Raw genomic sequence first — 15,786 nt, 5'->3', positions numbered from 1 at the left:
CGTCATTATAGTACGTAAAGAGAGACATAAACTAAAAAGGTAGAATAAAAAAGAAGGTATTTGCGTCTCAATCTTCTCTTCCTGTGTTCATTTACGTCCCAAAAGTCAGTTTGAGAGGTGAAATGGATTAGCATCATTTTGCACGAGTAGTAAAAGGAAAAGAAAAGCAGTATTCACGTCCCACCATTTCCCGCTGTCATCAGTTCCAGGCTCCGTGCTCGTCCATTACGGCCTTGAAATATCGTAACGTTGAATATGTAAAGCCTTCGCTTCCTGCCTTTCTCTTGCTTCACCTCAGTATATCATGTAAGTAGATTGAAAAAGAAGTGATGAATTCTGGTGGTGGTGGTGGTAGTAGTGGTGGGGGGTTACACTGTATATTTCATTTTCTAATTTCTTACGTGCAAAGGAGACTTGTTGAAATAAATAACTGAAATTAATGCCCTTAAAAGTAAATAGGAAACATGTTCTCCTCGGGCAGGTTAATTTATTTCTTGAATTGATTGAATTACCCTCCCTTGAAATTGTGTGAACCGATTACTGACATCAGGAAACAAAAGCTAACCCATAGAAAAATTAAGCAGAAAAGGAAAGTTTGCATGCGAGCTACTCAATACAGTTTTCCTGAAATTGTGTGAATGAATAATGCTAATCTCAGGGAACGACAGTTAGGCCCTAAAAGATAAAAAAAAAAAAAATTAATTATAATAATGATATATAAAGAAGTAACCAGAAAAAAATATTAATCGAATTTTCCAGTTTAGTTTTTTTTTATAAATTGTGTGCATGGATATCAGAAAAAAATGCTCTCCTTGAAATAATGAGAAAGAAAAATGAAAAAGAATCACTCATAATTAGACTGTCCAATTTACTTTATTCCTCGTAAAAGATAAAAACGGTGTCTTAGAAATACTCTCTTGAAATCGTGTGCATCGATTCCTTATATCAGGGAACAACAGCCCTGCCACGGAAGCCAGGCGAAGACGTAAACTGACAGCTAAGACTACTCAGAGCGGCAGATTTGACAGGAGAGTTCATTGCCCCAGCAGTGTGCCGGGTGCGGGGTGTGGAGGATGTGGAGAGGCAGGCTGGCAGGAAGATGAGGGGAGGAGCCGCGATGATGTGGTTTAGCTGTATGCATATCTTTTGAATTTTACGAATGTGAGTGTACGAGTGCTGTGGCAAATATCGTGGTGGTGACGTGAATGGAAGGGAAAATGGTGTTGGTGTCATTGTGGGTTTGGGTGTTGGGACTGGCGGGATGTTGTTGTGTGGTAGTGATGGAGCAGTTGAGGCAATAGTAGTGTGTTGTGACAGGAATGTGAGGCTGTCCGTGTATTTGATGGTTTGAAGACGTATTTCATTTTCTTATTTGAAATTTCTGGTTGAGAGAGAGAGAGAGAGAGAGAGAGAGAGAGAGAGAGAGAGAGAGTTCACGTATGATTGTGCAAGACATATTGAGTATATATAGCAATATCCGAGCTAAAGACATTGGTAGATATTCATAACTTCTTTAGATACACACATTGGATCAAACCAAGCAACAATTGTTTAAGATTTGCACATGCAACAAGTATATACATATCCATATACTGCCATTCACTGTTGTCATTTCTTGATTGATCTGCTCTCCCCCTAACACCTGGAAGGAAGATGTTAGGAAATAGTTGTGAGTGTGTAAGTGCAGACGCCTTTGTCTCGGCCATACGCCTTTAAGCCTGTCTGGTAGATAAGGGAATGCATTTATTTTTATCCTTTTAGTGCGTTATACTATTCAATCAAGGGCACAATATATAAATTCATATATAGAGAGAGAAAATCTGGCTCTATTTGCTGTCCTCGAAAAATAAATGAATAGTTATACGAAATTATGAAAGGTTTGCTAATTTAACTAGCTATATAGATGCACATACATATATGGATGCATACATGCACAAGATTTATATATATAGTAGCCAAGTAGATAGACGTATGGATAGATAGATACATAGACAGATAGACAGGTAGATGTAGATAGATAAATAGATGGACAGATAACTATATAAATTAATGGATAGATAAATGAGTAGACTGAGAAATAGATAGATATATAGCCTGATCGATTGAGTGGCTGACTTAATGATTAAACTAGCGTGAAACAGAAATACATAAGCATTATTTATCCCAGCACCGCCCTTTAATTTGTGGTTCACTTCACCGCGGAAAGGATCAAGAATATTACCGTCTTTCGTGCGTAAAGAAAGTAAAAGTTTCCCATAATTCCGCGACTCGACATTTATCGTGGATATCTGTTATTGCCATTGTATTTAACATACGGAACACGCGGAGGGTACGATGCCATCAAGACCGCGGGTGTGTGAGGGTACAGGGACGTCGTGTGTTCGGCATGGCCTCCTTTATCGGCCGTGTGTCATGGAAAGAAAGAGCCTTGTGTCCCTGCTTCTGGCCTGGGAAGCAAGTGGGACTCTTTGATGAGGCGAAAAATGTTTTGGTCCATGTTATAATTAGTTTGAATTATGCAGAGAAATATAGTGTTTTAATTTAAATTATAACTGTATTGTAATTATTATTTTATTAGAATTTCAAGGACGTAATCAAAAGGAAATAATGATATTACATGACGGAAACTACAAATAATTTTTTTTTTTTTCAATTTAATGTCACTTTCATGTAAATTAACAGAAAAATATCAAAATATCACTGATTTCTTGTTCATCTATCTATTAGTCTATCTATATACGTATATATATATATATATATATATATATATATATATATATATATATATATATATATATATATATATATATATATATATATATATATATATATATATATATATATATATATATATATATATATATATATATATATATATATATATATATATATATATATATATATATATATATATATATATATATATATATATATATATATATATATATATATATATATATATATATATATATATATATATATATATATATATATATATATATATGCATTGGCAACACATATGGAGTGCGTGAAAACAGCAGTGCTTCTGGCGCTGCATCGAGTGTGCCAAGAGAGAAAGGAACGGATTGAGAGCAGGAAACCCTCTAAAAATTATTATTGGGAGAAGAATAATGTTTTGTGAACGCAGATCAAAGTCAGGAATGGCCGTGGAGGAAAATATCACTTGCTGTGACTCGCATCGCCGATTGCAGTAATAAACATTTGTGTTTTATTTTCGGCAAGCAGCCACACAAAGGATAATGAACAAGAAGCCGTGCGCTTGACGAATGTAACGCAAGGGACGCCACACCATGAGATACATCAGTAATCCCGCACACTGGATCCTTTTTAATAAACATTCTTCTCCGTCCATTTGTAACTCGCAAAATCTTGAATTAAGGAGCACCACCTTATTTATTTCACCATGGTAGTGGCAGGCAGGGTGAGAGACAAACAACTCCCTGGAAACAATAACTACACTGTTATGCTTTGAACTCGTTTTCAGAATTGTCTTACTCATCGTTTTATTAATCCGTATCCCCCAAACTCTGTATTCATGCATTCATGGATTCATTCTCCCTGTCATTCCTCCCTTCCGTCTTCAAAATCCTCCTTCTCCTCTATTTGTATTTAATTCAGCAAATTTATGTTCCCTTTCACCCTGCTTCATGACCTCTCCCGACTTTTCATAACTCCTTCCTACCCTACCTAGAGCCATGTGACCCTGTTTTTGTGGCTCCTTCAGTAAGTCAATCAAACAGACAGTCGGTCCTGTCCTACTAGCACTGTCAAGACCCTGAGTATTGTGACCTTAACCACCTTATAATCACCAGCCATACTCCATCTTAAGCAGTTGCACGTCTCCTATTATGTTATGTGTGTTGTGTTACACTATGTGTTATGTGAAGGGTCTAGAGCATGAGAGAACGTGAAAAGCTCCACGAAGCCACGAGACCTACACGTGGTTGTCCCTGTTTACTTAAAACGCGACCATCAATTTCCACCTATTCTTCTCAGGCATGAATTTGCACAATCATTTAAAGTTATCTAATGATTTAGCACAGGCATTCTAGATCTATTCCACTCTTCTAAAACTGTTAATATATAATCTCACTAGGATGAAAACAAAAAGAAAGAAAATGAGATAGCATGAGAAAATTGGAAATGTATACCACATGCGAAATAATGATTGTTAAGTCCTTTCTGTTTTTATTTCCCAAAACGTCATAGAGGAGAATCCCTAGTTTATATTAGACCTTCCTTAGTTAACCGTCCCTTAACTTCGCCTCCCAGCAGGAACATTCAACATATTCCTTCATCCAACTCCTGCGTGATGAGAAGTGCCACTGAACGCATCGCCACCATGACCTTCGTCTCATAGATCCAACTCGTCGCCAACTGAGATAATATAGTGGTAGTGCCTCTGTTTCGCTGCCTGCGTCTGCGAGGCGCAGCCCATCTCACTATTTCCACAACTGTCAGACTTAGTTTAACTTTACCTTCAGCTTCATACCACCTTCATCACAGCAGCGGCAACGGCAGCAGCAGCAGCAGCAGTAACAACAACAGGAATATTCACTCCAACCACTACTACTATGGTCCTCATCCTCCTCCACCTCCTCCACCTACTCCTCTACCCTCCTACACCTCCTCCTCCACCTCCTTCTTCTCCTTCTCTTTCTCTTTCTCCTTCTCCTTCTCCTTTCCTTCCTTCCTTCCTCCTTCTTCCTCCTCCTCCTCCTCCTCCTCCTCCTCCTCCACCACCTCCTCCTCCTCCTCCTCCTCCTCCCTCTCCCTTTCCTTCTCCTTCTCCTTCTCCTCCTCCTCCTCCTCCTCCTCCTCCTCCTCCTCCTCCTCCTCCTCCTCCTCCTCCTCCTCCTCCTCCTCCTCCTCCTCCTCCTCCTCCTCCTCCTACTACTACTACTACTACTACTACTACTACTACTACTACTACTACTACTACTATAGAGCCATCACCACATCATCGTATACAACAAAGCAGCTGCAGCTAATACCCTTCCTATAGCATTATTTTGTCAAGTGACATAAACAGCTGTATTTTTCATTCAGTACAGTGGTAGTAATTACAATCTAATTGTTTTGTGCTCCCAGGTGTGTTTGTGCAATGCACCATTAATGAGACATAACCGCGTTCCCAAAGCTTTGTGTGTGTGTGTGTGTGACGCGACATTACTTTTCGGATGAGTCGTGGTTCGTTATTGATGTGAAGCCTGTAGTGAAGCTGTGGAAGTATCAAACTAGTCTTACGGCTCAGGCCTACACATAGTGATTCCTGTGTAAAAGATGCCACCTATATCCATCGATCATCTCCATCCATAAAAGTGTGTCTGATTCGTTAAAGATATTTGGGTCTTAATGTCTGAGCCTATGCTATTTATCTACCACTCTCTGATAAACAATGTCTTTCTGCCTCTTCTCTAAACTAACCCTATCCTTGATCCCTTTATTTTTGTCTTATTCTTATTACTAACCCTGATGATTTTGTGTTAACGTTGTTTTATCCCTCATTCCTTCTTTACTACGCTGCATTATGGTATCCTCGTTTAATAGTTCTTCATTATTCATATAAACATTTTTTTTCTTTTTGAGAGAAAGATTCGATATGTTAGGAAGAGTTTTGCATGATTAATGATCTCTTTCTTTGTTGTCAAAAGTGTTGTTGTGATAAATGTTCCCCTGTTGACTGAGTATTTGTTTATCTATCTCTCTCTCTCTCTCTCTCTCTCTCTCTCTCTCTCTCTCTCTCTCTCTCTCTCTCTCTCTCTCTCTCTCTCTCTCTCTCTCTCACAAGATACATCATGCACGTCTTCACCTTGAGAAAAAGACGAATGAAAACAAAACTTTTATGGCAGCTATCAGAGAGAGAGAGAGAGAGAGAGAGAGAGAGAGAGAGAGAGAGAGAGAGAGAGGGAGAGGGAGAAGGAAACTCTCCATATATCGCTTCTCTTATCGTAATAACTCCCTGAAATAGAATAATCTGATTTGCATATCATAACCTTCCATTGAAACCTACATGCGTCTGTTTATCTTCTGTTATTATAAATGACCATCTTTTGCCTCTGATTTGTCTTCTATTCGCAATTCTTTCCTGTCATGCCACACAACACCTTCCTTTTTTTCTTTCTTATTTATACCATGTGGGCTTTTCTCAGGAATTTATGGGCTAAAGGGGATACTTTTTTTGGGTACCTCCTATCTCAAAGCCCACCCGCTAGGAAACCGTTGCCCCGAGTGAGGAAGCCCAACCTATACTCGGACCGTGGACAGGATTCGAACCCGTGCGTTTGGAGACCCCTCGGACCCCAAAGCACGCATGGTTCTACTGCACCACGGCGGCCCTTATCGTAGTAACTCTCTCTATAACAAGATAATGGTGTTTGCTCATCGTAAACCTTCACTGATACCGTATAGATGTTACCTACCTTACCTGGATTTTCATATGCAGTCCTCTATCTCTCTCTCTCTCCGTCATGCTTCATAATACATATTTTTGCGCTCCTTTTATAGTATTCGCTTGAGTACTCCCAGGTTCCACTTCCCCTCTGAGCATCATTCCTCATTACACCTTCATTAACTCAGACAAAAAGTATCTCTGACGCTTCCTTGTCATTTTATATTTGGCTCCCCTTATCACTCATTTCCATCAGTATAATTGTCTCGCCTTTACTCCTCCATTTTTGACATTCATTTCCAAGCGTTCTCCATCTAGCTACTTTGATATTGTCGCCTCACATCGTCTCCATTTGTCATTTTATATTAGAGACATTGCAGGTTAACGTTATTTTATTGTTATTTTTAATGTTTATTGTGTATTGTATTATCTAGCGTAACCTTTTCATCTTTTCCCTGTTTTCTGTAACTCCTCTCTCTCTCTCTCTCTCTCTCTCTCTCTCTCTCTCTCTCTCTCTCTCTCTCTCTCTCTCTCTCTCTCTCTCTCTCTCTCTCTCTCTCGTTCGTTCTCCGTCTTTCCCTCCAGTGCAGTTTTAAATATTCTTTTTCTTATATCATCCGTGCTTTTCTCTGCGACCTCATTTTTTTTATCCTTCATTTCTTCTTTCTTCCCCCTCTCATTCTTTACACTTTCCCTTTGTTCCTTTTTCCTCTCTCATTTGTCGTGTTTGTTTTTTTTCTTTGTTTCATCTCCCTTTATCCCTCCTTCATTTTCTTAGATACATTTTTTCTTACTTCTTTCCTCTCTTTTTTTTTTATGCAGTGACTTCTTACTTCAATTTCATTTCATCTTATAGTTATATTTTTTTTCGTTCATGCGTTTTAATTCACTTAGATTTCCTGTTGTTTTACTTAGTTTTGTGTATCATTTCCTTTTCCGTTGTTTTTCTATTTTTTCCTTCGTCTTTTTTTTCATTATTCTATTGATAGTTGTCTTCGTTCCTCCTTTCCTTCTCCACGTTTATAGAATTACTCTTTTATTCACCATGATCAATACCTTATGTTCTGCCTTCCCCCTCTATCCATCATTCACTCACTCGCTGGCTCCATTCATTCATATATTCCTTTTATCCCTTCCTTCCTCCCTACTTTTTCCCGTCACAAACTCACTCCTCCGGCTCTGATTAGGCTACAGACCTGTGAGGGTGGATGGAAAGGCAAGAAACGCACCGCAATACTCCTCATGTTAGCTGTAAGACACTCATTACTAACACTCTACACAGTCTACGCACAACATTACTTCTTTGATTGTCCAACATTGACGGACTGTTACATACCAGATATTTTGTCATAAGTGTCTTAAAATATCTACTTACATTAGATAAATTTGGATATTCTTCTTCTCCAACATCGACACTTTGGTGGGTGTTTAGATAAGTATATGCATAGTTTTATTATAATGTAAATAGCATGTATTTTGCACGCTGCATCTCCCTGAGTGAAATAAGATTATGAAAACAAACTCTGTCTCTCCCTCTTTCACTCATCCACTCATCCAGTCAATGAATCAGCCAGTCAATCAATGAATCAATCCTATCTCTCTCCCTCCTTTCTTCACTCGTTCACTTACTCCATCACTCACTCACTTCCACTCATTCACCCATTCCTCTCTCCACGGCAGGCACAGGCACGGTGGTGATTCGCCTGTCAGACGTGAACGACAACTCGCCGCGCCTCGCCAGGAAGCAGTGGAATCTGACGGTGCAGGAAACGTGGGGAGAACAGGAGCCTGAGAACACCACCCTGCTGGAAATTGCGGCCGCCGATAGAGACACCTCCAACTACTTTCACTACAGGGTAAGGCAGAGCTTGGATCAGCGGGGTACGACAGAGGAGACCCTGGAGAGAAGGTGTCTTTATACTGACGGATAAGGGAAGTGTGAGAAGGAGGAAAGAGGAGAGGAGAGCTGAGGTTATGTGAGATGGGGAGAGGAGAGGAGCTGTGTCTTAATAGAGGATGAGGAAAGTGTAAAAGGAAAAGAAGAGGAGGTGTATAATGAGCTGGGGTTAGGTCAGTGAGAAACAGAGGAAAAATGTTGTTTTATGCTGAGATTGGGCCAATGAAGGAGAGAGAGAGTAGTTGTGTATTTATAGTGCAGGATGAGTTAAGTAAGTTAAAACATGGTATGAGGGAGTGTAGTGTGTATGAAAATTCACCTGAAATAATGGAGATGAAGATGTAATTATAAAAGATGAGAAAGTACGCATGATATTGGTCTCGTATAAAGGTTTTTATCAAATAATTTTGCGATTCTTCTACCCATAATCCTAAAAACAGTCATTATCGGAAAAAAATATTTAATACAATTTTCTTATTACGTATGTTTTTTTTTTTCATTGTTATCATTCATTTGCCTCCAAGAGAAAATAAATATCATAACACTTTGTACAGCTATCCTAGTTTTCAATACTTACATCCACTCATAAACACACACACACACACACACACACACACACACACACACACACACACACACACACACACACACACACACACCATTCAATACTTACACATTACACATTTTCACTTCCCTTCCTCACACATGCTCACCGTACTCCTCCTCCTCCCGCAGGTAGTGAAGGAGAGCGGTTGGGGGTGGGAGCACTTCGGGATCAGGACGGTGGGGGCGGTGGGCCAGTTGTACCCGATCCGCAACATGGACTACGAGGACGTGAGGCACAGGGAGGGATTCAAGTTCATGGTGCAGGTGACAGACAGGGTAAGTACTGGTGGTGGTGGTGGTGGTGGTGGTGGAGAAATGATGAGCTAATTATAAAGATGATGTGTTTTTCTGTGTGTGTGTGTGTGTGTGTGTGTGTGTGTGTGTGTGTGTGTGTGTGTGTGTGTAAAGCGATAAGGCAGAGGAAAACAAGCAGGATGAAGTGTTTTTCGACCTTGATGGAAAGTTTGATTGTGAAACTTACTGATTTTTACGTCCATTTTTTTGAGTCAACGTGAAACTTGCCTCTTATTAAACTCACTCCGTAGAAAAAAGGAGATGGTGGTTACGTCGAAGTTATGAGTTAAAATAAAGGTGCGATTTCCTATACGATTAACGAAACTGACCAAAATAACCAAAATAGAATGTTCCGCGGTTATAATAGAAGATTTTGCCGAGAGAACTTGTATATTCCTTTATGTGGGACAAGTCAATGGGAAACTGGGCTCTCTTAAAATCTCTGCGTTGGAAATTTCACTCGAGATATAACTTTTTGGAACTGTCTGTGTCGGCTGTTCATTGCACACACACACACACACACACACACACACACACACACACACACACACACACACACACACACGCAGGAGAATACAAGTGTACAAGCCTAAATACATTTATATGCAAATGTATGTACATGAATGCACCAGGATAAAGATTTCCACGAGCGCCTGTCCGTTCTTGTCTCCCTCCCTCTCTCAATTATTCTTTCTTTCCCTCCTGTGCAAACGTTCATTCATGATTTCTCTTTCCCACCACAATTCAGTGAAGTCTGTCGATTTCTGTGTGTGTGTGTGTGTGTGTGTGTGTGTGTGTGTGTGTGTGTGTGTGTGTGTGTGTGTGTGTGTGTGTGTGTGTGTGTGTGTATAGTTTTCAGCCTGTCTTTATATTTTCAGCCTCTCTCTCTCTCTCTCTCTCTCTCTCTCTCTCTCTCTCTCTCTCTCTCTCTCTCTCTCTCTCTCTCTCTCTCTCTCTCTCTCTCTCTCTCTCATCCCTTTCATGTCATTTCTCCAGACCCATCCCATTTCCTCAGTTTACCCTTTCCCTCCCATTTTCTCCCTACGTTCCCTTTCCCCTTCTCCACTTTTCCAAGCCACATCTCCTCCCCATTCCCTCCTCACTCTGGCACCGTTCCATTTCATTCCTCTTTCTCGCATCACCATTTCCCAGCATCCTCATCGTCACACCTTTATTATCCTCTCGTATCCTTCACTTTATCCTCCGTATCGTTCACATTATCTTTCTTCCGTCCCACGCAGGGTCGAGGAGGCTGGACTGATCCTCTTCATCTAGACTCAGGTTGGATCTCTGTTAAGCTTAAAGACGTGAATGACAATCCGCCTGAGTTCATCCGCCCTCACGCTCATGTCACGGTGAGAGAGGACGCCGCTCCTGGCACTCTCCTGGCCACTCTACCCGCTCATGACCCAGATATGGTGAGTTAGAAAGGAGTGGAAATGGAAAGTCAATAGCAGCAGACTGTGTGGTCTTTACTAGTTTGTTTAGTTAACTATTGTGCATTAACTATTAGTGGAGGAGATAGGAAAGATAGGATTGTTATGTCTCTCTTGTCACGTCTTATCCTGTGTCTCTTTTTCGTGTGTAACCTTGGCTTTCCTCTGTCAATGTTAGCCTTTTTTTCATGAATGCCTCTTTTCTTCTTTATCATGGCCTAAAAGAGGCCGAGATATTGTTAAAAAGATCGTTTAAGAGATGTATCTGTTCCACACCACTAAAATATCTTTTTTTCTGAATTGAAGGAAGAAGAGTTTTTTTTTTCTTCACGTTAGGATAAGTTATGTTAGGTTTGGCTAATTTAGATAGCTTTGGTTAGTTCCAGAAATTACTTGAAGTACAACAGATATTTTGCAGCCCAAATCTTCGTGGTAAAAACGAATATACAAATAGAATGTTTAGATATTACGGAGGATCTGCATATACATGAAAACAAAACACAGCGGATTCTCCATCTCTTAACAAGCACGGGCATATCTACAATAACAGGTAATTCGAAAACTCGACTCGTTACTGCTCTTGAGATATTGAAGCTTCGAAACAACATATGAATGACAAGGGATAGGAAGTTTTAAGAACTGGCTCATTTTTTATTTAGACTTTTAATTAAGGGGATTGCTTCCAAAAGATTGCTGAAATGATTAGTCAGGTCCTCCAGGATGCAGGAATTTTTTTTCTTTTACCTATGAGGATGCAGACTCCACGTCAAACTATCATTAGCTTCACGTGCACTCTTGTTAATCTCCACTACCTTTCTCCGCTATTCTGTGAAAGCTTGTCGAGATACACTTTGTAAATAAGAACACGGTCCCGGAGCGTAAAGAGAAAAGGGAATAAATAGGGAAAAAGAGGAAGACATGATAAAAGAGAGGGAAATACAAAAGAAAATGTATTAAGAGGAGAAAAAATTAAAGGAATGCTCGTAACAAGAAACAGATCGACAGAAATAAAGATATAAAGCGCACAGGCAGGCAGACGCTCAGGTTATTGCAAAGGGGTACAGCTGCCTCGTTCATCCTGCAGGTAAGATCGCTTAATTAAACTAGATCCTCCCCTTGTCTCACCCATCGAGCGTCCCTCACCTGTCACTTCACTCCCTCATTCTTCGAAGTGAGTCACCTGCGTTGCCTCGCTTCTGTTTCACCTGCTATTGTTGCTATGATTGACGTGCTGAGTTAGGGAGATCGTGAAAGATGAAAAGATTAAAGTAAGTTGATGTAATATCCCCTTGAACTTATTTTCTTGAGTAGTTAGTCTATCTTTTCATCTATCTATTCATCCTGACATGTATTTTGTTTTACCAAAATTAGCGTAAAAGTTAAGCATGTGCTATCATTGACATTATTTGTTCTTTATTCGGAAGTAAGGCTTTAATACATTCATCATTCAGTCACATAGAGAAGTGCAATAATGTATTTCACGAGTACAGGGAAGCAAGAAGGGGGTGGAATTATATGTTTTGTCGATGATTTGCTCGTGCTGCGTTGCTGGCTCAGTAAAAAGTCATGTGGCCACAGTATTGGTGTATTGGTGTGGGATCTGAAATATGGAAGGGAGAGCGAGAGAGAGAGTGATTGGTTTTGTTCATTATATGTGCTACGTAGGGATTGTAAACGTTCTAACTTTAGTATTGGCACAGTTATCGTAGATTGTAATAAGGACCCACTTCTTACAGCATCTTTAAATCTCTCTCTCTCTCTCTCTCTCTCTCTCTCTCTCTCTCTCTCTCTCTCTCTCTCTCTCTCACATCTGCAATTACATCATAGAAGCTCATAAAACATCTCGCCTAATGAAAACACCATGGAAAAATACAAGAACAGAAAGGAAACCAAACAACTCAATACCTCATCACTGCAAGATCAAACACACACACACACACACACACACACACACACACACACACACACACACACACACACACACACTGTTTCTCTTCCATCCCCACAGGCGGGAAAGCAGGAGGTAGACTACTGGGTGGAAGGCGGCTGGGGGGCGCTCAAAGTAGACGGTGAAGGGAGCGTGACTCTGTGGAGGGCGCTGGATCGTGAAACACCAGGCGGCGCTGCTGGCATGGCGCTTCTGGTGGCGGTGGACAGAGGCGTGCCACCGCTCACCGCCACCGCCACCCTCTCCCTCACCGTGACGGACGTGAATGACTGCGCCCCCACCCTTCTCCCGCCCACTGTCTTTCACGTGCCCGAGGACTCCCCGCCTACCATGCTCGGCGTACTCAAGGCAACGGATAAGGACATGTGGACGCTGGGTCACGGGCCGCCCTTCAATCTCTCGTTATCTCCCAGTAACCCCGACCATGTCCTGGCCTCTGTGTCACTCAAATTTGATCCACGTGAGTATAATGGTGTGTATGGTATGTGTATACCGAAGCAGGCAGGAAGTTCCAGAGTTTGCCATGAAGGATAAAATATTGAGAATACATTTTCTTTTATGTGAGATGGATGCAGGCCTCAGGAAAAGAAAAAATGTAGGACTACGGAGGTGTTATTCCTGAAAGAATAGGCTAAATTATTATCCAGAATTGGAGGACAACTGTCTTGAAACCTCCCTCTTGAACTCATAGGAAGAGGGAAATACATAAGCAGGCGGAGAGTTCCAGAATTTGTCATTAAAAGATATGAAAAAAAAGAGATGATTAACTCTTGCATTAAAAAAGTGGACACAATAGTGATGAGGGAAAGTAGAAAGCTTTGTGCATCGAGGCAGGCCATGGGGAAATAGAGGCATATAGTTATGTAATAAGATCAGAAGAGCAGCAGCTTGCGTGAAAGAAGAAATAGAAGATAACAAAAGATAAATGTGTGTGTGTGTGTGTGTGTGTGTGTGTGTGTGTGTGTGTGTGTGTGTGTGTGTGTGTGTGTGTGTGTGTGTGTGTGTGTGTGTGTGTGTGTGTGTGTGTGTGACTGAATTCATCGTACGAGGTTTTTCTTTATACAAGATGAAGACAAGTTAGTTGCTTCCAATCATCTCTTATTACTTTCTATATTTCTTTGTTACTCGTCTTTTTACTGATATTTCCACAACACACAAAGCTCGCCGGTAAGTAATTTCAAGAGACAGAAATTAATTGGAGAGAGAGAGAGAGAGAGAGAGAGAGAGAGAGAGAGAGAGAGAGAGAGAGAGAGAGAGAGAGAGAGTGTGTGTGTGTATGTGAATAAAAAACAGTCAGTTAATCTGAAAAAAAACACACGAAAAAAATTAGTGACCGCCACTTGACTTAACCTTTACAATGGCATGTGATGTGCAACAATTGACACCACTGGAGATTCTGTGCATAATCTTTACAGACACCTACGGGGAAGGAAAAAAAACTTGAAGTGACTAAAAGAATAGGTTAATCCTTTTTTAACCAAAGATAGCTGTAGGAAAAAGAAAGAAAAAGAAAGAAAGAAAACTATGTGATGGCTTTTTGATGATGGTGTGATGTGTCAGATATTAATAAAAGGTTTGGATCTAATAATTTTCAGCAGAAGTAATGCGAATTTTCCTTTTATTTTAATTAGTTTACTTTCATTCTTATTCTTTCACTCCTCTTCACTCTCTCTCTTTATTTTTTTTCGATCTACATTTATTCCATCCTTGTATTCGCTAAGGTCTTTCCGATAGTCTGCTGGAGGAGGAAGGCTGGATGGCACCAGGGGAGGAATGGCAGGTGTCTTGAATATCTTGTTAGAGTCTGGGCGCAGTTTGTAAATGGAAAATAAGACTTTCGGATATTAAAGAGCTCGAACCATTTTTTGTCTCTCATTCAGAGATAATGAAATGATCAGAAGTTAGAAGAATGTGTGCCATCTCATGGGAAGTTTTGTCTCGATGGCGAATCATGTGTAAAGGTGGAAATAAATAAATAAAGGTAATTAATGCATCAGTGTTAGTAAACTGCATAGTTATGAGATTACTTGAATTAATGAGCCTTCTCTTAGAGGAAACCCTGACTGATAGTTTTTGAATAACTGTGAGGTGAAAAAAATTGTGATATCTGAGAGAAATACACATTTACAGATTTTAAACGAACTACACAGGACAGTGAAGCCAAAGGGTCCAATATTTACACAAAATGTTCTTCCTTATGTCCTTTAGGCAAATTTAAACTTTTAACCCATTTACTTATATAGTTTTTCCTTAAGCTTGATAAAAAGATATTTTGGATGCAAGTTTACAGTAAAATTTCTAGAAAGCATACTAACATCAAAAGAAGTTACCGATGCAATACTCAAATCAAACTTTTCATTCAATGGATGTATTATTTCTGTTCAGTCAAGATATTTGATTTTGACAGACAATACTGACAACAAAAGGAGTAATGGATGGAATACAATATGATTAAACTTTTCAATTGTACATTATTTCTGTTCAGTCAAGTAATGTAATAAGTAATAGTGGGATATTCTCACAAGCAAACATTGGGGTAAGTTTTTAGTTTTCCTCACTATCTTAACTTGTACACTTGTTTCCATTGCCAGTACTAGACAGTGGGCGGGGAGGGGCAGAGCTGTGGACAGTGGGCGGGCTGGACAGGGAGGAGTGGCCCGCCCTGGAGGTGAACGTGTCTGTGGGTGACGCCGGCGGAATGTGGTCGTCCCATATCGTGGTGGTGGTGGTGACAGACCTAAACGACCACCCCATGAAGCCCGCAGCCAAGACTGTGTACCTGTGGAAGACCCAGGTAGAGAGAGAGAGAGAGAGAGAGAGAGAGAGAGAGAGAGAGAGAGAGAGAGAAAGAGTGACTGACTGACAAACTAACAGTCAAAGTTACAAACATACGTACGTTCATGAATAAAAGAATTCACTCGCAGACAGGGAAAGGGAAAGAGCAGATGCATGCGTACTACATGCCTACATAGAGACAAGCAGGATATAACACACACACACACACACACACACACACACACACACACACACACACACACACACAATTGCACACTCAAAAGCAGAAAGACAGAGCCAAATAAAAAAAAAAAAGGAGGCAGACATATACAAATAACTAAGGCGACCCACACATCCGATAGACTGACAGACAGACAGACACCTTGCCTGACCCAGCGACACACATTCAGGCAAACTC

General features: G+C 40.4%; 1 protein-coding gene across 1 annotated transcript in view; it reads left to right on the top strand.

Annotated features, from left to right (window-relative positions):
• LOC123516889 (putative neural-cadherin 2) overlaps positions 1-15,786 on the top strand; it is a 51,207-nt gene that overhangs the window by 8,056 nt on the left and 27,365 nt on the right. The window contains exons 3-7 of the mRNA XM_045276614.1: positions 8,093-8,268; positions 9,045-9,191; positions 10,451-10,627; positions 12,654-13,053; positions 15,185-15,387. Coding sequence (XP_045132549.1) covers positions 8,093-8,268; positions 9,045-9,191; positions 10,451-10,627; positions 12,654-13,053; positions 15,185-15,387 — 1,103 coding nt within the window. The remainder of the gene's footprint in view (positions 1-8,092; positions 8,269-9,044; positions 9,192-10,450; positions 10,628-12,653; positions 13,054-15,184; positions 15,388-15,786) is intronic.

The sequence above is a fragment of the Portunus trituberculatus genome, chromosome 41 (genome assembly GCF_017591435.1).
Source record: "Portunus trituberculatus isolate SZX2019 chromosome 41, ASM1759143v1, whole genome shotgun sequence".
NCBI classification, from domain to species: Eukaryota; Metazoa; Arthropoda; class Malacostraca; order Decapoda; family Portunidae; genus Portunus; species Portunus trituberculatus.
This window is presented reverse-complemented; position numbering and strand designations above follow the sequence as displayed.